Below are 25,821 nucleotides of genomic sequence, written 5' to 3' on the forward strand. Positions count from 1 at the left end.
CATCAATGCATTAGAAACTTCATGATAATAGCATGCGAGAAGTGTTATTTTGTTGTATGAAATAATATTTTTTATTTAAAAATATATTAATTTTTTTTTAAGTTTTTAAAATTTATTTTTGATATTAACATATTATAATAATCTAAAAAAATTGAAATAATTAATTTTTTTAAAAATAAATCTTTTTTAAAACATTTTTACTTCACAAATAAAACAAAACCATGGAGAAGCCAATTGGAATATGATATTGAAACAAAAAGTAGAATAAAGAGGACGAGTAACAGAAAGGAAGGAGACTGGTCGGCCAGCAAGATCGCCTCTTTTGTTCGAAAGCCGAAACAAGCCAAAACAAGACGGGTACATGTCAACAGACCGATCTTACGTGAGCCATGACGATTAAAGAAAAAAACAGAGATCCTTTTTTCTTATTTCTTTCCTGTATATCGATATTCATAGAAATTGAATTCGTATCATAATCATGAAATAATAGAATATTTAATTATTTTTCGTAATCGAAAATGATTGGTAGAAGTATTTATTGGTATTTCTACAAGAAGGACGACACAGGACTCTGTTCCATCCCATGCATGCCTAGCAACATCACAATTCCTCCCTCCTTTTCCTATCTTGCAACACTACTAATATATCCAAGTATTTGTTAGTGGAAGCTCTACAGGTTATATTTTGAATTTACTTTTATTTTAACCACGAAAAATTAATTTTAAAGTCTGTTAAATTAATCGAAATTCATATAAGTGGGCTAAATATTCATATTAATAATAATAAAATAAAGTATTTAACAACACTACAGCGTCACTCTCTCTCTGAAATTCTGGTTCCACTCCGTGTCCTAAACACTTAACACAGAGGGAGAGACCTCAAAAACTCTGAAATGGAACATTAATAAATCTTGGCTTGTAAAATTTGAGGTTTGGTGCAATTTTCAGGTTAGTCTTCTTATTCTTTTAAATGTTATCCAGGTGTGCCCTACTGCTGTTTGAATGAATGCAAACCTGAACTCTTTTATTTCTTATGAAACTCAAGATTGGCTGACAAGCTTGTTTTCTTTAATTTAATTATGATAATAAGGTTCGATTTTTTATAATATCTATAGCAAGATTTGCTTGTTAAATATTTTTGAGGATCTCACATCGTCTGTTGGTCATTAAGAAATACTATTTTGTCGTGTATTAAAGGTAGACCTTTTGTTTTGCCCAAAAAGAATAGGTAATGAACTGATGATGAAGTTTTTATCTTTTCGTAGGATTACTTCTCTACCTTTTGTTTCTCCTTTCTTGCTTTTTATTATCACATTTTCTTTAATCTTCTTTAGTTCTTTGTGAGTGATGGTACTTATCATTGTGGGTGTGTGTGAAAAATGCTTTCTTCTTCTTCATTAAAAAATCACTGATAATTGACAACAAGATATTGTTAAGTGGTTTTAAAGATTTGATTAATTGATGATTTTTCTTGTAACACGGAGCATTGTTTTCTTACATTGTATACCAAAGCAGGAGTTGAAAAGTAAGCAGGAAAGGAAAGATAATGGAAGACCTGTGGACGTTGTTTTGTGGGGAATCTGTCGATTCGGATACAAGTGGAAAGCCATCTGGTTCTAGCTTGGTATTTCAACCAACTTCATGTATCAATCACGCGCTGATCATTTGCTTCGATGTTTTGCTTCTAATCGTGCTCTTGTTCACTTTCATGCGAATATCTTCAGCATCTTCAAAAATATATAAAATAACACCTCGATTTAGAGGCTATTCGAGTCTGCAGATAGTTTCTGTTATACTCAATGGTGGTATCGGATTTGTGTACTTGTGCTTGGGCATATGGATTTTGGAAGAGAAGTTGAGGAAAAACCAGACTGCCTTGCCATTGAGAAGTTGTCTAGTGGTGCTGTTTCAGGGATTTACATGGCTTTTGGTGGGTTTGACCATAAGCCTTCGAGGGAAGCATCTTCAAAGAACGCCATTGCGGCTATTGTCCATTCTTGCTTCCTTGCTTGCTGGTATTGTCTGTGCTTTGTCCATATACAGCGCCATTTTAGGTGAAGGAATGTTGGTTAAGATAGCTTTGGATGTCATCTCCTTTCCAGGAGCAATATTGTTATTGTTATGTGTTTACAAGGTTATAAACACGAGGGGAATGAAAAAGGGACCTGTATGCTCCATTGAATGGTGAGGCGATGTGTAAGTAAAATCGATTCCGCTACCAAGTTACTCCATTTGCCAAAGCAGGATTCTTCAATAAAATGTCATTTTGTGGTTGAATCCACTGATGCGAAAGGGTAAGGAGAAAACTCTAGAGGATGAGGATATACCAAAGTTGCGAAGCAGAAACGAGCAGAAAGCTGTTATATGGAGTTTTGGAGCAACTGAACAAACAAAAAGAAGCTGAATCATCTCAGCCATCTCTCTCTGTGGACAATTGTATTTTGCCACTGGAAAGACATTTGTAATTTCAGGATTCTTTGCCATGCTAAAGATACTTACTTTGTCAGCTGGGCCTCTGCTTCTGAATGCCTTCATTTTGGTTGCTGAAGGAAAAGCAGGTTTTAAATATGAAGGTTATGTACTGGTTCTGACGCTCTTCTTTTCAAAGAGCTTAGAGTCCTTATCACAAAAGCAATGGTATTTTAGGAGCAGGCTTGTTGGTTTGAAAGTCAGGTCCTTGCTCACGGCTGCAATATATAAGAAGCAACAGAGGCTATCCAATGTTGGTAGGTTGATGCACTCGGGTGGTGAGGTCATGAACTATGTTACTGTGGATGCTTACAGGATAGGCGAGTTTCCCTTCTGGTTTCATCAGACATGGACAACAAGCTTTCAGCTTTGTCTCTCTCTTGTAATTCTTTTCCGTGCAGTGGGGCTAGCAACACTTGCTGCCTTAGTGGTTATAATAATTACTGTGGCTATGCAACACTCCACTTGCAAAGTTACAGCATAAGTTCAGTCTAAGCTTATGTGGCACAAGATGCGAGATTGAAGGCTTGTAATGAGGCTCTGGTTAACATGAAGGTACTGAAATTATATGCTTGGGAAAACGCATTTTAAGAATGCCATAGAAAATTTGAAAATGTAGAGTATAAATGGTTGTCAGCAGTGCAAACGCACAAAGCATATAATGGTTTTCTCTTTCTGGTCTTCTCCTGTTTTGGTCTCTGCTGCTACCTTTGGAGCATGCTATTTCCTGAAAATTCCTCTGCATGCTAATAATGTTTTTCACTTTTTTGGCGACTTTGGGTCTTGTTCAAGACCCAATTAGATCAATCCCTGATGTTATTGGAGTGGTTATTCAAGCACAGGTAGCTTTTTGCACGTATTGTGAAGTTTCTTGAAGCGTCAGAGTTTGCAGAATGGAAATGTTCTGCACAAGCGCAACATGGGAGTGTGGACAATGCTGTTTTAATCAAGTCAGCTAATTTTTCATGGGAAGAGAATTCTTCAAAGCCTACATTGAGAAATGTGAGTTTTGGAATTCGGCCTGGTGAAAAGGTGGCCATATGTGGAGAGGTTGGCTCTGGCAAGTCAACCCTTTAGCAGCAATTCTTGGAGAAGTTCCACATACACCAGGGGAACTGTGAGTGTATCCTTTTAGAACTTCCAGTTTAATCTTCTTGCCATGCTCTTCCAGTCCTTAACTTTTTGGAGTTTCTTAAGAACAAATGTGCCTTAATGCAAATTTTATTTCCTATTTCATAAGTGAGCCTTTTTTTGGTCTTTATGACCTGCAGATTCAGGTTTGTGGTAGGATTGCCTATGTTTCGCAAACAGCTTGGATCCAGACGGGATCGATAAAAGAGAACATTGTATTCGGTTCGGAAATGGATAGGCAACGATACCATGACAACACTTGAGCGATGCTCTTTGGTAAAGGACCCTTGAGTTGCTTCCTTATGGTGATCTTACTGAAATAGGTGAAAGAGGAGTCAATTTGAGTGTGGTCAAAAGCAGCGAATTCAACTTGCCGGGCTCTCTATCAGAATGCAGATATGTATCTCTTGATGATCCATTCAGCGCTGTGGATGCACACACAGCTACAAGTTTATTCATTGTAATCAAATTTTCCTGATAGAAACCTCTGTCTCCACTCTTAGTTGCTAGCCTTCCCTCAATTCTGACTTGATTCTTTACAGGAATATATCATGGGAGCACTTTCAAGGAAAACAGTCTTGCTTGTGACTCATCAAGTTGATTTCCTGCCAGCATTTGACTCTGTTATGGTTAGCATCCTTTGATTCAATCACTTTTAGGAAATACTTAGTTACTTGCTACAATTCTATGGCTGATTAAACTTCATTTTCACGTTAAAGCAATTTTTCCATAAAATTTGTTTGTTAAAGCTTTCACAAAAGAAGTACCTTGAGACAGCTTATCTTTGTAAACTGGTGATGTCAGATGGAGAAATCCTACAAGCCGCTCCTTATCATCAGTTATTGTCGTCAAGCCAAGAATTTCTGGACCTTGTCAATGCACACAAAGAAACAGCTGGTTCTGAAAGGCATACCGAGGCTGATGCTCCGCAGAGACAGGGATCATCTGTTAGGGAGATCCAGAAGAGTTATGTAGACGGTCAGATTAAAACCTCTCAAGGAGATCAACTGATTAAGCAAAGGAAGTGGGAGACACAGGGTTTAAGCCTTATGTGCAGTATCTAAATCAAAACAAAGGATACTTGTACTTCTCCATCGCTGCTTTCAGTCACCTGTTGTTTGTCATTGGTCAGATAACACAGAACTCTTGGATGGCAGCTAATGTTGATGATCCTCATGTTAGCACATTGCATTTAATTGCGGTCTATCTGTGTATTGAAGTTACCTCAACACTTTTCTTGCTATGTAGATCAATCTCTATAGTTGTTTTGGGTCTTCAATCATCCAAGTCATTATTTTCCCAGCTACTAAATTCTCTTTTTCGTGCACCCATGTCTTTCCATGACTCCACACCTCTTGGAAGAATACTGAGTCGGGTAAGCATCTCACCCAGAAAATGTTGTTTCCTTCATGAGGAATGATGTGTAACTGTTGATCTGGACCTGTGTTTATTTTATGTCTCATAGGTCACGTCAGATTTGAGCATTGTCGATCTTGATGTTCCTTTCGGTTTGATCTTCACCGTTGGTGCAACCACAAAATGCTTATATAACCTGGGAGTGCTGGCTGTTGTCACCTGCAAGTCCTGTTTGTCTCCATACCAATGATTTATTTGGCTATTCGCTTACAGGTAATTATGTTATCCTCTTACATGAGTGGTTTGGAATTGTGAGAAGCTTTGGCAATGGCCCAATCTAAATAATCAGGAAAGCAGACTTGGCTTCAAGGAATAATAAGAAAAAAAAGGCTAAAAACAATTCTTAATTTCTTTACAATGAGCTGTTCAATTCACCCAAACTGCCTGGGTTGTTCTTCTGGAAACCACAGGATAGCGTCTCCTCTACATTAAAAAAAAAAATTCCTTACAAATTGTGACCATGTAATAAGTTTAATGTAATGAAACTAACTAATCATTTTTTATAGAATAATTTTGATGTTAATGTCTTCCATTGCCACATGTAGGAATGTAGACCGTTAGGCTTAAAAAAAAAGGCTAAAAGTTTTCTTGCAGTGAGCTTCAAATTGACCAAACTGCCTGGAGTTTGTAATCTTCTGAAACTGGTTATCATCCCAACTTTTTTTAGAACAACTCCTTACTACTTTGAAGAAATCAATGCAATGGAACGCAAGTAATCATCGTACAATTTAACACATTGAACTTTCAATTGTGTAATGTTTATATATAGGTAACCAGTTTAACAAATCAAGCATGTTATAGTGTACAAATTCACGAGAAATCTAATGTTTTCAAAGCTGAGAACAAATCTAAACTTACAGTAGTATTGCATACTTCTACAAGAAGGAGCCTCCATTAGTCTAACAAAGTTAACTGCTCAAATATAATGCATAAATTGATTATATGGCTGGACAAGTGGCAGTATGCTGTTATGATCTCCCTTTTTTATGAGACCATACTACCATTGAAGATGATTTTACGTTATAAAGTGGATTAAGGATTATCTCATTCTTATCTGCAGGCAAATTACTTTGCCTCTGCTAAGAATTATTGCGGACAATGCACCACCAAGTCTTTAGTGTCAAATCATCTGGCTGAATCTGCTAGCAGGATCCATGGACAATAAGGCCTTTGAGAGGAAGAACGTTCTTCAAAAAAACCATCCCTTATTAACCTCATTGACATAAATTGCTAGTCCTTTTCTTCCACAGTTAACTTGCTGCAAATGAGTGGTTTCATCAACGCTTGAAATATTTAGTGCAACTGTTCTTGCCTCTGCAGCACTCTGCATGCGTTTACTTACCTCCTGTAACTTTTAACTCTGCGTGAGCATTATATGTTTACTTTCTTCAACTTTTTTGTAACAAACATAACTATTACGATAGCTTCCCAACCCCCCACTTCTCCCCCCTACTACTTGTAAATACTTCCCATGACTGTAGATTTTAAAATTGGAAATGCACTTCTTTAATGACTTTCATTAAATATGTCCTGTGTTTTCACGATTCAAAGCCAGTGCACATTAGCAAAATACTATATTCTGTTTGAAAGCTTAATCCAATACTATGCACATACCAATGAAACCCCTAAGTGAATTAAAGCATAACCCGACCTCCATCGAATGGCCGAAAAGGTAAAGTGTGATCATTAAAATTCATGTGTTTGCAGGTTAGTTCTTACTCGTATGATTTATATAAGTATTTAATGAGACAATTGGTGAAGGCTAGCAGACTGAAAAAAAAAGTTTAGTATCAAACAGATTAGATACAGGCCTGACGCACCACTATCCTTCTTCCGATGGAATCAGTTGCATTTGAAGAACACCAAAAGATTGCAATTGTTGGACGAACCGGCTGTGGAAGACTACACTTATAGTGCTCTATTTCGACTGGTGGAACCACTGAGAAAGATCATCGTAGATGGAATTACATCTCAAGATTGGACTGTCATATCTGGGTCACGACTCGAATTAATACCTCAGATCCTACTCTCTTTAACGGACTTGTGAGATACACCATTTGACCCCTTATCCCAGCACACTGACCAGGAGATATTGGAGGTAACTTTTCCAGTCATTAGACAATTTTATAATATCTAGTAATCATTTCTATAAACCAGGAACTGTTGTTTCTACCTGCTCATGCTTACATCTAAACTTGAAAGTTGTTCCATATTTTCAATTCTCGGAAAGTGTCAGCTTCAAGAGGCTGTAATCAGGAGAAAGAGCAGGTCTAGTATTCTTTAGTATGCTTTTCTTCCCCTACATGGAAAATAATGTGATGCTTTCGATTTAATAGTCAGAGAAATGATTAACAAACCTGCAACACAGTTGTGGAAGATGATCGAATTGGAGCATGGCAGAGACCAATTATTTTGTTGGGCCGTGCCCTTTGAGGAGATAGGAGTACTCTTGGTTCTTGATGAAGCAACCCCATTCAATTGATAATGCAACTGACTTGGTTTTGCAAAAGAACTATTCGGACTTAATATTTCAATTGCTACACTTTGTAATTCACAGTAGTCTCACAGGATACCAACAGTGATGGATTGCACAATGTACTTTCCATTACGCGATGGTAATTTCATTTCCTTTAATTCTTATCTAAAAAATGCACTTATCTGTATCCTTTTAGCCCACATCGTGACTTTGCGGATTTGCACTGATTTGTCGCCACTCCAAGATAATCTCATGTAGCTGATCATTCATCCATGCCATCCAACCATCTTAGCAGAGGCTTATTGTTCTGGAGTACCCCAAAAATACCAGAGCTACAAGGCGATCCACTGCCAAAACCTTGGTTTTCATTTGAAAAAGAGAGAGGAGACGAAAAATACACAGCCTAACACTGAGAACGAGAGACGACTGTAGCTGCAACTTCATGTAGATAAATCTCAGAAGAAATTCCAAGATGTATCACTGAAAAGCTGTTTTTTTCTATTTCAGGAAAAACTAGTTGAGCATCGACGAGCCGGAGAAGTTAATGAAAGGGAAGTTCACTTTTGGACAACTTGTGAAGGATACTGTCTCATTTACCCACGCTGCAAATCACATTGAAGCTGAATATTATTTATCGTGTATCCGAATCTTCTCATCTCACCCTAGCTTTAGCAGCAAAGAAAAGCATGCCAGACCAGTAGGAAGTATGATGTAAGATATTTGCCAACAAAACTATAGGTCTAGGGAGGAGAAATGAGAAAGGAATATCAGTTCCTATCCTTAGTTTTGCACCTGTATTCAAACATCAAGCTTGCTAATATCTACTGGGAAATTGAGTGCAGTCAGCCATTTTTCACAAGTGTCATGTGCTTAGTTTTTCTTAATCTTAGTTGGTGAAAATTGGGAAAATAATTATCAACAAATTTAATCCATCCTTTACGTCATCCTCAGGTTGTATTTCACCAGCAATCCGGTTTAAAACTGCTTTGATCTTTCTTAAATTTTTATTAATATAATCTCTTAAAAAAAAAACAATTAAAAGACATTTTAGATTAATCTTGTTCTATCAAGATTGAATATGCTCGACTTTACACCAGGATGATGTGCATGTAAATCAGTGGATGCAAATTATTTTAATAGTTATAACTTCTTTTTTTAGCAATCGCTCTTTTAAGCGATATGCTGCAGATATATGCACACTAACTCATCTTCTTTTTATTTATTCAATAGTAGCCGTATTTTTTATTAATTTTCGATTCAATTGAGACAAAATCCCTTCCAATAAATTTAAAATTACATTTGTATATTATTTTGATGTATTTAAAAATAAATTCATAAATTTTCATAGCTATTGCCTCAAAATTTTAAAATACTGAAAATTAAGAACATGGTTAATCTCCTTAACTATCATATCAACCTTTGCCCCATGGAATTATGAACTTAGCAACATATCATAATATAGTAGCAAGTTACTAGTTAATAATATAAACCAAATATAAGAAAATTGTAAAATGAGATGTGAATATTAAGCTGTACATAAAAAAAAAATGGCAAACCTCAAATATACCTATTAGGTAATATAATTTACGTTAAATTATTTTTTATAACAATTTTATTTTTGAAGTATTTTAATTTTCAATTAAAAACTTTTAGAGAGAATAAGAGAATCTTTATAAGCAAGAAAATATTAAATCAATTTTCTCAGTATGTTTTGTATATTATTGTTAAAGTATTTGCATGCAAAATGTTAAAATAAATTCCAAATTGTCCTAAAACATAACTTAAAAAGTAGAATAAATTATCCACTCATATGGATTGGTGAGGTAAAGGGAATTTTTTTTTACTGAAATTGTCGTTTAGGTCGTATAGTATTACAACAATACTGCAGTCTGGGGAGGAGAAATGTGGAGGGGAACTGGAGTTCCTAACATCAGTTCCGCAAATTCTTCTCGCAATTCAACGAAATTGGCCACTTTTGCAAGAGCATCAGGTTGCAGGCCTGCCCCACTCCACTTGATTTCCCTGTATCATATCCACACTCCTGCAGCTAAACTCATTAGTGGATAATACTGGGAAATCACACTGTCAAAATCATCAGGATAACTATCATCTGGAGTTGAATCCGGAGCTCTACGAAGAATACAAAAGTGGTGCTACTGAAAACTTAACTATAAGCTTTTTGCTTCCTTCCCTCCTCTTTTGCCGCTGCTTTTGTCCTGAAAAATGATGCAGAAGCTGTAGATTCTGATAGCGTAATAACATGTTCCTCTGTTTTCCAACGATGAATGGTGAAGCAAAAAGAGAGCAAGCTTGATCAAGACCAGAGACCAAAGACGGATGCATTTATCAATCATCAAAGCCCATTGAGAAGGAATTGGACAACTTAGGATACATCAAAAGAATTCTATTTTTATTTTTATTTTAAAAGGAGAGCGTATGCTCAGAATGAGGATATAGAATGAACACCATGCAAGTCCTATGAGATATTCCCATGAATAAACAGTGAGGACCATTCAAAAGATAAAATGATCACTTTCATTTCTTTATGGTCCTCCAAGAGTGCATTTCTATATCTTCTCTGCTCAATGCGTAACTGAATCTCCTCTCCACATCCTTTTCAAGATTCCCTGGTCCATTCTTCAAGTACCTGCATCAAAGATACAGTCTGTTTAGCCAAGCAATAAATCTAAAAGGATGAATAGTGTAACTGAGTATAAAGACTTATTTCCTCCCTTTACATCAAATTAGCATTTCAGAATCCATCTCCAATGGTAAAATCTAACTACCCTGGATAAACAATGGTATCTTAATTTGTGCAATTTGATAAATTGATCATTAGTCCTAGCAGGTTGAGAATTCAAAATTTGAATACAAGGAGAATAGGAAGAGAACTCTCAGGCAAGCTGCAAAACCAACTAAACCTTTTTTCCCACTTAAAGTTATCCAGCTTTCTCCACCATTCCTTTCCTTTATTGAATCCCAACCAAGATTCAATGAGCACAGTTCATCATTGCATTGGTCTACTCTTGAATAGTGCCATCACCTTGATATTTTAGAAGATTGATGGTAAGAAACTTCAATTGTACATAGTTCAAAGAAAGTCTGCACAAACCATTACAATAGTAAAAAAAATACATATATAAAATATGGAAGCTGCTGTTTAAAATGAGAAATCATCTTCTTAAAGAACAGAACATGGTATGAAAACCATAGCTTATGTCCCAAATTTCAGAAGGGCACTACTAGCCCAAACTGAATCAATCTTAACCAATTGATCTGCAGCTACTGCGCCTATGAGCTAGTCTCAAATTTCTTGCACCAATGACATTAGACCCATGATATTTGCTGGACAGGGCTAACCTTCTGTTCACTTTCCTATTGTCATTGATCACACGACCTCCAACTTCCCACATATTGGTACCAATTTCCTTTACGCAATCACTAATCCATCTTGACTTCTGATCATGCTTAAATCCTTTTATTTACATGATCTATTAGCATGAAACCGTTTTTCTATATGATCATGAAGAAGAAGCTTGTGATGGTCCATAAACTTCTCTGCATTGTGTAGGTATAGCCATGCAATCATCTATCTAACTCCATCTCCAGTAGCACTGTACCTTTCAATTCCCTCACACACTATTTATCCAAAGCAACACAAACTCATCACGTTTATGTATCCCTGTCATCAATTATTCCCTAGCTACTTCCACTGAAAAATGAATAGATACTCTTACAATTGCTAATTCTGAAACTATAATTTATACATAGCTGCAGCATTTCTGATCTTATCAAACCAACTACAATTTATTAATTCAAATCATCCATAAACTACTAATATTTTGATAATATTGCTCCACACCATATTATTCTTCTTCCCCAAATGCAAACCTCATATGAGCACAAACCTCTTGACACACTTGCTAGATTACTTCTCTAGTGCACAACATGACTAATTGAGGAAATATGGATGTGCTCTATTTTTAGATAAAATGGAAAGATATTAACACTGATTCTTCAGCCTTTTGCTGGTCTATTCATCGAACCTCACTAAATCCCTAGATTCAAACTAGTTGGGATCAGCTAGATCCTTTTTATCAATTCTTTCTGAGCAGCAGAGTCCCCATCACTAACAAGAATAATCTCACTTCCATCATTATACAAATATTTTCAATCGGGATTGTGTAGCCAAAGATTGACAAACAAACTTCGAGCAATAGCTATAACAAAGCACACTTGACTTGTCAGATTACAGCAAACACCATAATGGAAGCTATGATACATCTAACAGCAATATTATCTGTTGTTCACTAATTCAAATCACCAATTTTTCCTTGCCAGCTCAAGTTTCCTTCTTTTCTAAAAATTCCAAATTACATGTAGAAACCACTCAACCTAATAATAAAAATAAATCCAAATAATGAACATAATACAAAAACACAGTAATCATTCACAGTAAAAGATAACTCAAACAGACTACATCATGACCACACCAGTAGCAATTCACCAAACCACAATGATCGTATGCAAAGTTGAAAACTTGACAGCAATTACTCACATACACTAACAAACAAAACAACAAAAACCCAGATGCTAAAACACCAATAAAGAGCCAAACTTTACCTTATATAAAGATCAGTGACATCAAGTGATAACTGAGCATGCCAATCAGGTTTCTCAACAAACCAAATAGCACGGTTCTCCTTGCTATGGTAAAACCCCAAACCCTTCAACCAAGCTTCAATGCAAGGCAAACTATGAGAGTACAAAGGCTTTTTCTTGTCAGGGGAGTGTTTGTAGCCACTCATCTCCTGTTGATGATATCTCCTCTGCTTCTGATGATTTTAAAGAAACTATTCTTTTGGTTTTCTTGGAAAGTTACATAGAGGATAAGGACATGAAGGAGATTTAGAGAAAAGGGATCGATGCAACGAGGAAAAGTGAGAGACTTTGGAAGCATGAGTAGAAGTTGAAGGTGCGAGGAGAGGGGTGTTAGTAGTGGCAATAAGGAAGAAATGGTGGTCATGTTTTTGTTCTATTTGGGTCCTAATCTTATGGATTCATTTAATTTTTGTTGGGATGGATTGGAGAGGAAGGTTTTGGTGAAGCTTGGAGGGTGTTAGGGTGGAGAGATGCTTTGAATGCGCAAGGACACATTCATTATCTTCGTCTTTGGAGTCGAGGGAAGTGTGTATAGCAGCAGGTTTTGAAAGTGATTTTTATTTATAAATATATTAAAATAATTTATTTTTTATTTTTTAAAATTTATTTTTAATGTTAATATTTAAAATAATTCAAAAAATATAAAAAAAATTAGCCGCATAGTTTAAAAAAAAAGGTGAGGCATTTGAACCGGATTTATAATAAGGTTGTCAATTCTGTTTTGATAGGTTTTTTGTTTTTTTAATTGGAATGGAATGTTTTCAATTTTAAAGTGTTTCGGTATACCGTTTTCAAGATTATACTATATATATATATATATATATATATATTCAACAAATATAATTCAAATTCAAGATAAATTAATTATAAATTATGCAATACAAACATAATGCCAAATAAAGATATAATTTTAAAATTTAAAATATTTCTAAATACTTAAGATTAAATAGATCTTTAACTTAAAGTAATTCAACTTAAACAAAATATCAAAATATTATGAAAGTAAAATGTTTTAACACAAATATTTTAAATAAAAAGTTAGGTCAAGGTTATCAAGGCTAATGAAATCTAAAACATCTCTTGTTTTGCTCAAATTCCTACAAAGTATAAACATGAAAAAAAAATAACATGAATATAAACCATATATATTAGTGATAAATCTAATTTTAAAAATTAATATCATTATTAATGAAAATAGTAACAATAATTTTCAATATTATTATTAATATCATTGTTATTGAAAATAGTAATGAAAAAGAGTTTTTTATACTTGGGTGGTTTAATTAATCAAATTGAACAAGGTTCAATTTGATTCAATGGCTTTTCAAGAGCGAAACGAAACATGTGGAATGAAACCAAAACGTTTTAGCTGAAATTTAGCCGAAAAATCCGGAACGGACCGAGATTTAAAATGAGATGAAAATTGTTCCGTTTTGTTCTGTTTTTTGAATTGGTAATGAATATTTCGGTCATTCTGAACAAAACGAAACGAAATTGACAAGTTTGGTTTATAAAATTAGCCGCACAATACATGGCTCCACTATTCATGGATTTTTTCAATACAAGAAGCAGCTTTTTGCTACTTTTAAAGCATTACCAAACAATAATATTTATGACTGTAGGTGAACCTCACCCACAACCACAATACCAAACGGCACATTATTTGTTTGGCAATTTTTCTTTCTTTCACATTTTGCCTTTGAAAATGTCAGCAAATTAATATATCAAGGGATTTGCATTCATGGATCGAGTGGAAAAATTTAGACACCCCAGCTGAGTTTTGGAGACTCTAAGTCATTTGAACAACTCATAAAACATTGTCAACACCTTAGAAGGCATAAAGTTACTCCACAACCACAAGACTTTTGTTGAGCGTGATGAACAAGAAAAAAGAACAAAAAACACTATAAGGAATTCACTGGTAAATTGATTATATTTTCCTTGTCAGGGAACTGTAATTTCGTTTTATTTAGCTTGAAATTTAAGTAAACATAATATTCTGATTGCCGCATACACTCTTTAGATCAAACATGCTGTGGATATATATATATCAAATTTATTCAGGAATCAGGAGCACACAGCATGCGGAAGAGCAGGGCTGAAAAAAATCTAGACACTGCCCTTTATAGCTGCACTATACCCATTGTCATACTGCTTGCTCCAGAGCATAACGCCTCCATACTTTGGTGAACCCTTGATAGATGGAAGGACCTGAGAAATGAGCACATCAGAAGGGATGAATCCACCACTGGGGGCTGCCTCCGGAGCAGCAGGCAGTCCCAGGAATATTTGATTGGATTGAACTGTGGTCCATTGGTTCCATGCACTCAAGAGACCCGTAGCATCATTTACGTATTGACATGGAGGATTGTTATAGAATTGAACCCACACGTAATCAAACAGGCCAGTTTTGATTGCAGTGTCTAGATTAGCATCAGGGAAGATGCATTGTGGAGCTGCAGCCAAGTATACCTTCCTTTGTTGGCTAAAGCCATTAAGTGCCCTAGCAAGATCATCCCAGAACTGACCTGAACCAGCCTCGATGTCAAAATCAACCCCGTCTAGGATGGCATCGCCTAGCGGACGTGAGCTGGACTGACCACCTAGGAAGTTATTCCAGATATAGTTTGCAACTTGCGCTGCATCGTCGGCCGATGAAAGGGAGTAGCTGCCTGCACCACCTCCGATGGAAAGTAGCACTTTGATTCCTTGATTTTGACAAGATTTAATGTCATTGCTTTGGCCGGTGCAGGTACCGGCGCTGGGGTCACAATGGCCTGCTAGGTTCAGCACTGGAGTTTGGCCATTGCCGAAACTAGATAGGAAAGCTATGTTCACGAATTGATAGTTTCCTGAGTTACAAGTATCAGCTAAGCTGCCTTCATTGCCATTTTGACCCCAGTAGATGGCGGATGCCTGCACCATTTTGAGGTTTGAATAAGGAGACAGCTAAGATGGATAGAAGAAGGGTGATAGCTTTTGCTTGGCAAGCCATTTTGGATATCAAGCTTGTTCTGTGTATCAACAATGTGGAGACGGTACAAATTTATAGCTTCGGAGGACGATGCGTGTCTAGTTGTCCTAGTAGAAAAGTCTGATCACCGTGGTTTGTGGGCAAGAAATTGCTGCCGTTCTCATTGAAAGTATAGAAGAATTCTGCATAAAAAGTACCATGGTTATTAAAGACTATGCCGGTCCTCTCTATTTACAAATAGTAGGACGAGGACGGTTTTGACTTGGCTGTCTAGGCAGATACCATTTAAGTCCATCAGTGAGTTTCCTGGAATCCAAGGGGATTAGGGGCTGTTTTTTGGGCAGTCTGAAATCGGTTTCCACTTTGACGATTCCATCAAAAGCAGGCTATGAATTTCTTAGTTATTAAGTTGCTGTTTGTTTTTCCAATTGAAACCGTGTTTTATATTATTTTTTTATTTTGTTTTGTTTAAAATTATTTTTTTTGTATTTTTTATTGTTTTGAAATGTTGATATAACACTACAAGATTTCATAGTTTTACCAACCGAAATATTCCGTCGGTGTGTGATTAGCAGTTCGTCAGTAAATTATTTACCGATGGAAAACGTCCGTCGCCTTTCCTTTCGTTGGTGATATCCCATTCTGTCGCTATATCGGTCGGAAAAACAAAAAAACTATTTACCGACGGACTTTGTGCGTCAAAAAAAAAAGTTTCCCTCTGAAATATACCGACGGATTTTTATTTCATCGGTGATATGGTGATTTACCGACGGCTACTTTGCGTTGGTAAATTTGTCGATGAGTGATTGAAATACCGACCGAATATATCCGTCTGTAAATTCGTCGGTAATGGTGGCAAAATACCGACGGATTAAGTCCGTTGGAAATCTGTAGGTGAATAATACCGACCGAATGTATCCGTCTGTAAATTCGTCGGTGATTGTGGCAGCTATTGTCAAATGCCGACGGATTAATTCTGTCGGTAAAACCCTTTGTAATAGTTTTTTTTTTCAAAACTTGTTTTTTAAAAATTATTTAAAAATACATAATATAAAATTTATATAAATTAATGGTAATAAAAACTAATTATGCAAATAAAATTTATATTAAACATCAAAAACAAAAAATCAAAGTTAAATAATATTCATTACAAAATACATGTGTTTCAAAAAACATATTAAATGAAATTTTAAATGTAAAATAATGTTTATTACAAATTAATATAATGGTGGAGGAGGAGGAGGAAGAGGCTGGTGGTTATACAGCCAAAAACGATTAGGCGCACATGTTCCACTCTGTGATGCCATGCTTCTTGTCCAATCAATAATTTTGTCATACTCAGCCTCACTCAACCCGTGCTCTGACTTGATGGTGAACACATGTGCTATGACCGATAATTTACTGTGGTTTGTGCAGCCATCCCATAGATGTTCGTCAGAAATCTTTCAACAAATCAAAAAACCTAGCTGCATCTGCATTAGGTTCTTCTTCTACGATTGGACATTGACTAACATTACCTTCATTCATTCTCATTGCAACCATAACTATATTTCTGTAAGGATTAATGTTGTCATTTGCCGCTTCATGCACGTTGCTAGCACTAGAAGTTGACCCAACCACTGTTTCTCCCATTCTCCTCTTACTAACAAATACTTCTCCATGTACATACCAACACTGGTAATTCTCCATAAACCCTTTGTGTAAAAGATGCATCATTACAACATCTGGATGTATATACTTTTTATTTTGACACTTCCTGCATGGACACCTAATACCGCCTCTAGAAAAATTTCTGGGAATAGATGTTGCGAAATTAATAAAACCCTGAACCCCGTTACAATAATCCATCCTCCACAATCCTTGGGATGAATCTCAATACATCCATGAACAATCATCCATGACTTATATCGAACCTCTCTAAAATTATGATGACATCATGTATTAATTAACTAAGTTAGGTAAATAAACTTGCAAAAATATTACTTTACCTCGAGATTATCCAACAAACCAATCACAACTTCTCATAAATATTAAATATTCATTATCATTTATCAACGTCCATACAAATTAATATATATAAATTTACGGAAATTATCACTCTGCAATACCATCAATAAAACTTAAAACGAACCCATTAAGCAAGCTATTAATTATTTCAAATAGAACATGTAATTCGGTAATTCCACAAAGTTTTAACAATTTACAAACAAATACAATCTTACAAAAGCTAAAACAAACCATAAAAGGTATAAAATTATACATTCATATACTACAAGTTTGTTTGAGAAATAACAATAAAACATGTACATCTACTAACAAAATACATATACTAAAAAAACAATAAAATTGACATTTAAATGTTAAAATTTAAAAAGATAGAGTTACTTACACAAATTGATAAAATCCGTCAGTAAATTAGAACACGGATGTTGTGACCACAAAACTTCAAGAAATATAACTTGTTGTGCTGAGATGAGGGAGATTTTTGTTTGGGGGGGAGGGGGGGCTAGTTGTTTGCAAATGAGGAGAGTTAGGATTAGGAAGAAAAAGGAGAAATAAGGGAGGAGAGGATCGGCAGAGAGAGCATATATTAACTTTTTTCGACGGACTCACCGATGAAATAAGTCCGTCGGCTATTCTGACGAAAAATCAACATGTCACCGTACGAATCTACCATTTCGAATCCCTCGGTGATTCCATCGGCATTTTTAACGGTGAACCGGTCACGTCACCCGTACGAATCTGCCATTTCAAATCCCTCGATAATTCTATTGGTATCTTTGACGGTGAATCGGTTACATCACTGTACGGGTCTCCCGTTTTGAATCTGTCGGTGATTCTGTCGAAAAAAATCACTCGCCAAAACCTCCACATCAACGACCCGCCTTTTTTTTCTTAATTCTGAACTTTATGTTCGTAATTTAGTCGGTAACTACTGACGGATAGTATCCGTCGGTAGTTACCGACTGAATTACGGATGAAAAGAGTTCCATCGGTAATTTCGACCTCAGATTACCGATAGAAATATTCCGTCGGTGATTCCATTACTATTAAAGCGAATTTCTGGTAATGTAAAATATTTAAATATATATATATATATATATATAATATATATATATATTAGCAGAAAATACTTTAAAAAATAACTGTTACTTCACTTAGAAACACAATCTAAACTAGGTATGATAGTTTGATTCAAGTAATTTACTAACTTGAAATTTAAACTTAGAATAATTTTTTTTGAACTATTTTAGATAGTGATATAGTCAAATACGAGTAACTTGATTGTCAATTCATGATCTAGTTGACCTGACTAAACACGCCAAAAGACTTTAATTGAGTTTCTCTTTTAACTATTTCGAACATTGATATGGTTAAATTAGAGTGACTTGACATGTCAACTAGTAATCTAACTGACCCGATTAAAAACCGAATCAGACTCAGCTAGGTCAACTCTAAATTTTTTTTATATCCAAAATGATAATGTTTTATTATCAATACTATAGAAAAATGATTCTACTAACCCAATAACTTTGTGATTGGCGGCCAAAAACACCATTTTCTTAAAAATTGAATTTGTTTTGGTTTAAAATTAGTTTTTTAAATATTTTTTTAATTATTTTGATATGTTGTATCAAAAATAATTTTTTAAAAAAAATATTATTTTAATATTTTCTCGAATAAAAAAACATTTTAATCTTTATCACACTCCCATGTAATACCGTAATCCGGTCATATTTTGAACAAGGTGAGACAACTATAATTCACGCTAAAAAAAATTAACGAGGAAAAACCTCTCGCAGGCTAGCTCGCAAGAGCTGATAACGTTAAAACCTTGTCATACTATGATACACACAACAAGTGCTCCTCTCGACCAATGCCTTGGAGTTAATAATAATATATCCTCAAGAAACTCACTCTTTTTCCCCGCACTGTAGTTTAGCTAAGCAATCTTGTGTTAAAATCATAAAACTTTCCCCTGTTCTAGAATTTATTTTCTTTCAATAGTACATATACTAAACTAGTAATAATCAAATTTAAAAAAATCCAAATGAATCTAGATTAATTTCTCATCAGGAAATATAATTGTGTTTATTAGTGTGGGATCAAGTTCAAGCACCACAGTCATTTTTTTTTTATTGCCAACAAGTGAATGCTACACTCAGAATAACATAAGATGATAGCATGAAGAGCAAGGCTGCAAGACGTAGACACTGCCCTTTGTAGCTGCACTGTACTCATTGTCAAGTTACGAAGATGATCTGACTTTGATTTCATTGCCTCTGGCTGCTTCGGTGCCCAAACTCTCTGCAAATTTGGAACCCAGCTAGCAAAAGATGCAAATCTTCTTGCCCTCTGTCTCCTGGTTTGAGCATCAACGAATTTTCGAGCATGCTCCTCCCGATGCATCCCTTGGGGGCTTTGACACTCATTAATTTTCCACCTGTCTAAGGGACTCATCTTCTGCTGAAACTGAGTCAATGATTCTATTATCATCATCCATTTCATCTGTTCTATTTCTTCTCTCCGGGTTTGATTACTGTCCTCACTGTTGAGGACAGAATTAGGCAACTCATCTTCCTCGGAGAACAACAACGAGTCCTTTTTTTTGTAGGTTTTCTGAACAACACCGCCGAGACTCTGACGGTACCTGAAAACGTGTGCATTCAAACATATAATTTAGCTATGCTTATCCTTCTTCATCCATCAATGATGAAAAGCGCACATGCGAACTCAAAATAATATGTTTACATAGTATGGGGAGAGAATAGATTTCAAATGAATATTCATCTGCATTACTGTTTCAATGGCAACATAAAACAATACTCCATAGAGGGCTTCATGGGAAGGGAATTCCAGAACACAGAGCAGTTACGTTCACTAAATTGATATGCTATGAACCATATGAATAATTTGAAAGCAGATCCCAAATTCAATGTTCCCATATCAATAAAAGAAGCCCCTCCAACATTTGGGCTTTAGGAAATGGTACAGACACAGAATAATACACGATTTTTAGATTTTAGAATAGTTCTTAGTTTGATTAAAGCAAATAATTAATTTATTGCTAGATTTTAGTATCTAGTATTTTCTTAAGATATTAAATTGTGGGTTTAAAAGGAAATAACCCGCTGTTTAATTTAAATAGAACAGTAAGTTTTAATCTAAATAATTGATTATTACATTCCCATTTCTTGCTCATCCTCCATTAAAACGGGTTTATTTCTGTAAGCCTTAGTCTCGTTGATTCAAAATTCATTTGTTTTGACTACTTTCTTTCTTTCACATTTTGCCTTTGAAAATGTCAGCAAATTAATATATCTAGGGATTTGCATTCATGGATCGAGTGGAAAAATTTAGACACCCCAGTTGAGTTTTGAAGACTCTTAGAAGGCATAAAGTTACTCCACAACCACAAGACTTCTGTTGAGCTTCATGAAAAAGAAGAAAAAAAAACACTGAGGAATTCACTGGTAAATTGATTATATTTTCCTTGACAGGGAACTATAATTTCGTTTTATTTAGCTTGAAACATAATATTTTGATCGCCGCATACACTCTTTAGAACAAACATGCTGTGGCACGTATATATATATATATAAAACATTATTCAGGAATCAGGAGCATACAGCAGGGGGAAGAGCAGGGCTGAAAACAATCTAGACACTGCCCTTTATAGCTGCACTATACCCATTGTCATACTGCTTGCTCCAGAGCATAACGCCTCCATACTTTGGTGAACCCTTGATAGATGGAAGGACCTGAGAAATGAGCACATCAGCAGGGATGAATCCACCACTGGGGGCTGCCTCCGGAGCAGCAGGCAGTCCCAGGAATATTTGATTGGATTGAACTGTGGTCCATTGGTTCCATGCACTCAAGAGACCGGTAGCATCATTTACGTATTGACATGGAGGATTGTTATAGAATTGAACCCACACATAATCAAAGAGGCCAGTTTTGATTGCAGTGTCTAGATTAGCATCAGGGAAGATGCATTGTGGAGCTGCAGCCAAGTATACCTTCCTTTGTTGGCTAAAGCCATTAAGTGCCCTAGCAAGATCATCCCAGAACTGGCCTGAACCTGACTCGATGTCAAAATCAACCCCGTCTAAGATGGCATCGCCTAGCGGACGTGAGCTGGACTGGCCACCAAGGAAGTTATTCCAGATATAGTTTGCAACTTGCCCTGCATCGTCGGCCGATGAAAGGGAGTAGCTGCCTGCACCACCTCCAATGGAAAGTAGCACCTTGATTCCTTGATTTTGACAAGATCTAATGTCATTGCTTATGCCGGTGCAAGTACCGGCGTTGGGGTCACAATGGCCTGCTAGGTTCAGCACCGGAGATTGGCCATTGCCGAAACTAGATAGGAAAGCTACGTTCACAAATTGGTAGTTTCCTGAGTTACAAGTATCAGCTAAGCTGCCTTCATTGCCATTTTGACCCCAGTAGATGGCGATGCCTGCACCATTTGAGGGTTTGAATAAGGAGACAGCTAAGATGGATAGAAGAAGGGTGATAGCTTTTGCTTGGCAAGCCATGTTGGATCTCAAGCTTGTTCTGTGTATCAACAATGTGGAGACGGTACATATTTATAGCTTCTGAGGACCATGCGTGTCTAGTTGTCTTACTAGAAAAGTCTGATCGCCGTGGTTTGTGGGCAAGAAATTGCTGCCGTTCTCATTGAAAGTATAGAAGAATTCTGCATATAAAGTACCTTGGTTATTAAAGACTATGCCGGTCCTCTCTCTTTTACAAATAGGAGGACCAGACGGTTTTGACTTGGCTGTCTAGGCAGATACCATTTAAGTCCCTCAGTGAGTTTCCTGGAATCCAAGGGGATCAGGGACTGTTTTTTGGGCAGTCTGAAATCGGTTTCCACTTTGACGATTCCATTAAAATCTGGCTATGAAATAATTTCATAGCCAGGAAGTCTGATTTATTTTATTTTGAAGCCGTGTTTTTTAATTTTTTAAAAAAATTTATTCGAAATTTAATTTTTTAAATATTTTTTAGATTGTTTTGATACGTTAATATTAAAAATATTTTTTAATAAAAATAAAAAAAAATATTTTTTTCATGTATTTCTAAGTAAAAAACACTTTTAAAAAAAAATTACTACTAACACTTACAAATACAACCTAACTAGTTATCCAGGTAACTTGATAATTTGAAATTTAACTTAGAACAAGTTTTTTTTAACTGTTTTTGTAATATCCTCAAATTATAATGTTATAAAATCTCAAATATTTCTTTACTAATATCAAGTATTGAATAATATGTCTAAGATTATGGATTTTTTTTTGAAAATTTAGGCAAAGTTTTCTCTATTTGTTGTTGGTACTAAGTTATCGACCAAACTTCTATTATATGTCATTATAACTTCCATCTTGATCCAATCATCCTGGATCACATCTTATTTATTGTATTTTTAAAAGTTGCTCCATGGAAGCATGTGATTCAGTTTGGAATGAAAGACAAATTAGCACCTAGGTATATCAAGCCATATAAAATTATAGAAAAGAATCAGGACGGTTGCCTACCGATATTGCTGCATCACATTTTAGATAGGATAACAATATGTTTTCATGTTTCGATGCTGTGGAAAATAGACTTGGCTCTTGCACAAATTTTGCCACAAATTCCGATGTAAGTACAGGAAGATTTAACTATGGAGGTATAACCTGTGCAAATTATGGACCGAAGTATAAAGGAATTACAAAATAAAAAGGTGTCGTTAGTAAAAGTATTGTGAAGAAATTCTCAAATAGAAGAAGAAACCTAGGAGAGAGAGTCAGAAATGAAGAATAAATATCCAGGATTATTTTCTTACATAGATATGAATTTAAATTTCGAGGATGAAATTTTTTGATAACCTGATTGAGAGTTATAGATTTTTTTTTTGCCATAAAACTAGTTAATTTATGATTTTTCACCCAGAGAGGTTACAGTGTTAGACAATGACTAGATACTTGACCCACGCTTCTCCGCATGTTAGATATTATTTTTTCAGCAAAAAAATTTATATATAATTTTTTTTGACATGTTGTATTTTAAAAAATTCTAAGTGAAAATAAAAAATATTATACCATTTTACTTACCTCCCTGGCTCATCACTTCTCACTTCATAATTAAATTTTAATTTAGTCCTTTCCGAGTTCAAATAACCACATATCTAACTTTTCCCACTCATACAAAATAAAATCACGAAAGACTTATTGTATATAAATCAATTGTCAAGCAACTTGTAACTTGAAGAAATACGTGCAAGATGTAACACTCTTATACTATCCAATACACGCTTACATACCAATGAAATGTGTTTTTGTTTTTAATTGAAGTATTTTGTTGTTATTTTTTTTATTTTTAATTTTGAAAAATAATATATTTATTGTTTATAAGTTAATGATGAAAATTTCCAAAATATTAATGTATGATTTTTGAAATAAAAGTGTTTAGAAGGATAACAATAATTGTTTTTTAAAATATTTTTTATTTGAAAATGCATTAAAATAATGTCTTTTAATTTTTTTAAGATTTATTTGTTAAACCAGCACATAAAAACAATTTAAAAAAATTAATTTGAAGAAAAAAATCAAATTTTAATAATAATAAATAAATAAAAACAAGTTGAAACTCTATATCAAGTACCCCTAAATAGACCAATTAATTATTTTCTTAAAAGAATAGTGACTAACTTATAGTTTGACTTGTTACTTTATGAATTATTCTAGCTGTCATGCCCATGGAAAGATGCTAGCCAAGTGAAAAATGTTTAAAACTTCCATGAAGTTAATTAAGCAGCACTAATAAAAACAATAAAACAACTCCTTTCACATTTTACAGTGGTTATGCATTAAAACTCCTTTCTCTCTCTTTAAAATGAGCATTGCTTAGTACAAATTTAATATCAAGAGACTGTTTGTGCGCCTTTAAAAAGTTTTTTGAATTTTTTTTATTTTAAATTTATTTTATTTTTATAATTTTAATATGCTGGTATTAAAAATAAATTTTTTAAAAAATATTATTTTAATATTTTTATAAATAAAAAAAATATTTAAAAAAACAACAGTTATTACATTACCTCGTTATATGAACCCATCTTAGTAATGACTCGATCCAGGATTTAGTTTAAATCTAATTAACTTGAATAAATTTAAAATGACAATATTTTAAAGGTCTTTGTATTTTAACTAAAACATCTTACCTTAACTGAGTCAACACATCAAGTTAAGACGGGTTTAATAATAGTAGTTTCCTAAAGCTCCGTGCTCTCTTTTTCATTGACTTCAATTATGCTAGAAAATCATCTATTAACTTAGAAAATAAAAAAATAAAGCACGAGGCAGATAAGCAACTTAGCTGAGTCAAGGAGCATTTAGGTGTTAGCTGGATAAGATTGAAGTTCAAACGTCACTGAGTGTAAACGAGATGAATCGCTACTTAAAGAAAAGGCCAGAACATGAGTAGATATGTATGTTTAACAACTATAATGAAGTAACATTATTATTGAATTACTGGATGTTATTAATTTTAAAATTTGTAAGATTAGTTGAAATGTACACAAATTGATTTGAATACCCACATTAATCTTAAAAAAAAATAAAATTGTAACAAGAATTTGTGAGGAGAGCAGTGATTCCCTCTTTTTCAGCACTTTTTTTTTAATTTTTAATATTATATTTATTAGGGTTAATAATTTATTTTAATTTGTTTTTTATAAAGTTATCATAAAACTTATAATTCAAGTTAATAGTTTTGCAAGTTAACTTCGTTGCTTCTGTTTTTTTGTTGTTCTTTTTATAGTTGAATATTTTATTTTTAATTTCACCCTTCACTATTTGGGTTGATTAAGAATTAAACTTCATAATTTGTTTCAGTTTGCTTTCTATAATGTTATTTCAGTCTTATGATTTGAATTAAGAATTTGATGAGTTAAAACTGAGTTGATCCGTGTATTTTTTTTTTTGTCATTTTTTTTCAATTTTATCATTCAATTTTAGATTGATTGAGAATTGAGCTCCATAACTTATTTTGTTTTGTTTTTTATTAGATTATATTAGTCTCATGATCTATGTTTGACATGTTAACTTTGGTTGACTTGAGATTTTTTATTTTTTTAAAAAAAAAATTATCAACATTAAATTAATTGAGAATTGAGTTTCAAATATGTTTTTTTTATTTGCTTTCCCTGAAATTACCACAGTTTTATAATCCGAATCATGAATTTCACATGTTAACTTGAATAGACTTTGGTCAATTCAATATTATATTATCTCAATTTGTTATATATATATATATATATATATATTAAAAATTTAATTAAATTATGTGTTTTTTTCCGATTGTTAAGCTTTTCTCTTAACTTATACAGTTTACCCGTTCACTTCATTTGAGTTTTTATGTAATTTAGTTTTTACGAGATGACATGCTCGCGCGCTGCCGCGGGCTTATAAAACAAATACACTTGATAGTGTTATAACTGTGAACCAATGCTAGATAAGTAATAGAAATTAAAGGTATGATAGAGCAAATATTTCATGACGGGAAAAAAAGTTGTGTTGGTGATCAAAAACTCAGAGACTGAACAAAATGATTTGTAGATATCTATAGTGTTTTGTGAGGAAAGATACAGTGTTTTCACTACATGATTTAGCTTTTTAGTTAATAAAAAGAAAAAAAATTACAAA

General features: G+C 34.4%; 1 protein-coding gene, 1 long non-coding RNA gene and 2 pseudogenes across 2 annotated transcripts; 1 reads left to right on the top strand and 3 right to left on the bottom strand.

Annotated features, from left to right (window-relative positions):
- The first annotated feature begins 787 nt into the window (after positions 1–787).
- On the top strand, positions 788–7,299 carry LOC118046149 (ABC transporter C family member 10-like; annotated as a pseudogene).
- Positions 7,300–9,805: 2,506 nt separating this feature from the next.
- LOC118046141 (uncharacterized) lies at positions 9,806–12,461 on the bottom strand. The gene is made up of 2 exons (XR_012168104.1): positions 12,115–12,461; positions 9,806–10,138 (listed from the first exon to the last, which is right to left on the bottom strand). It is a non-coding gene; the product is annotated as an uncharacterized lncRNA (long non-coding RNA).
- Positions 12,462–14,067: 1,606 nt separating this feature from the next.
- On the bottom strand, positions 14,068–15,163 carry LOC118046147 (acidic endochitinase-like; annotated as a pseudogene).
- A 5,525-nt stretch (positions 15,164–20,688) lies between these two features.
- LOC118046145 (acidic endochitinase) lies at positions 20,689–21,701 on the bottom strand. Its single transcript, XM_035054942.2, has one exon. The coding sequence runs from the start codon at positions 21,670–21,672 to the stop codon at positions 20,788–20,790; it is 885 nt and encodes a 294-aa protein (XP_034910833.1). The 5' UTR covers positions 21,673–21,701; the 3' UTR covers positions 20,689–20,787.
- Between the last annotated feature and the right edge of the window lie 4,120 nt (positions 21,702–25,821).

The sequence above is a fragment of the Populus alba genome, chromosome 15 (assembly GCF_005239225.2).
Source record: "Populus alba chromosome 15, ASM523922v2, whole genome shotgun sequence".
NCBI classification, from domain to species: domain Eukaryota; kingdom Viridiplantae; phylum Streptophyta; class Magnoliopsida; order Malpighiales; family Salicaceae; genus Populus; species Populus alba.